The 309-nt window shown below is 36.2% G+C and overlaps 1 protein-coding gene across 1 annotated transcript in view; it reads left to right on the top strand.

Annotated features, from left to right (window-relative positions):
• Window positions 1-153: 153 nt before the first annotated feature.
• Window positions 154-309, top strand: part of LOC107578004 (succinate dehydrogenase [ubiquinone] flavoprotein subunit, mitochondrial) — a gene marked incomplete at its 5' end in the record, with an annotated part of 7,302 nt that continues 7,146 nt past the window's right edge. The window contains one exon of the mRNA XM_016264017.1: window positions 154-297. Within this exon, the coding sequence (XP_016119503.1) occupies window positions 154-297 (144 nt within the window). The remainder of the gene's footprint in view (window positions 298-309) is intronic.

Below are 309 nucleotides of genomic sequence, written 5' to 3'. Positions count from 1 at the left end.
TATATATATATATATATATATATATATATATATAAAATACACACAAGCATGTTTATATATATATATAAGTAAACACTTGTCTTTTCTGAAGTGTTAACCTTATTAAATCAATTACAACAAAAATGACAACTTTCTTGTTCCTTTCTAAAATAGGGTGGAATTAATGCTGCATTAGGCAACATGGAGGAGGACGACTGGCGTTGGCACTTTTATGACACAGTGAAGGGATCTGATTGGCTGGGAGACCAGGATGCCATTCACTACATGACAGAGCAGGCACCTGCTGCAGTGGTGGAGGTGAGAGACGCT

Source organism: Sinocyclocheilus grahami, unplaced genomic scaffold (genome assembly GCF_001515645.1).
Source record: "Sinocyclocheilus grahami isolate Dianchi unplaced genomic scaffold, SAMN03320097.WGS_v1.1 scaffold8245.1, whole genome shotgun sequence".
Classification (NCBI taxonomy): Eukaryota; Metazoa; Chordata; class Actinopteri; order Cypriniformes; family Cyprinidae; genus Sinocyclocheilus; species Sinocyclocheilus grahami.
The sequence above is the reverse complement of the archived record's forward strand: the minus strand, read 5'-3'. Positions and strand labels throughout refer to the sequence as shown.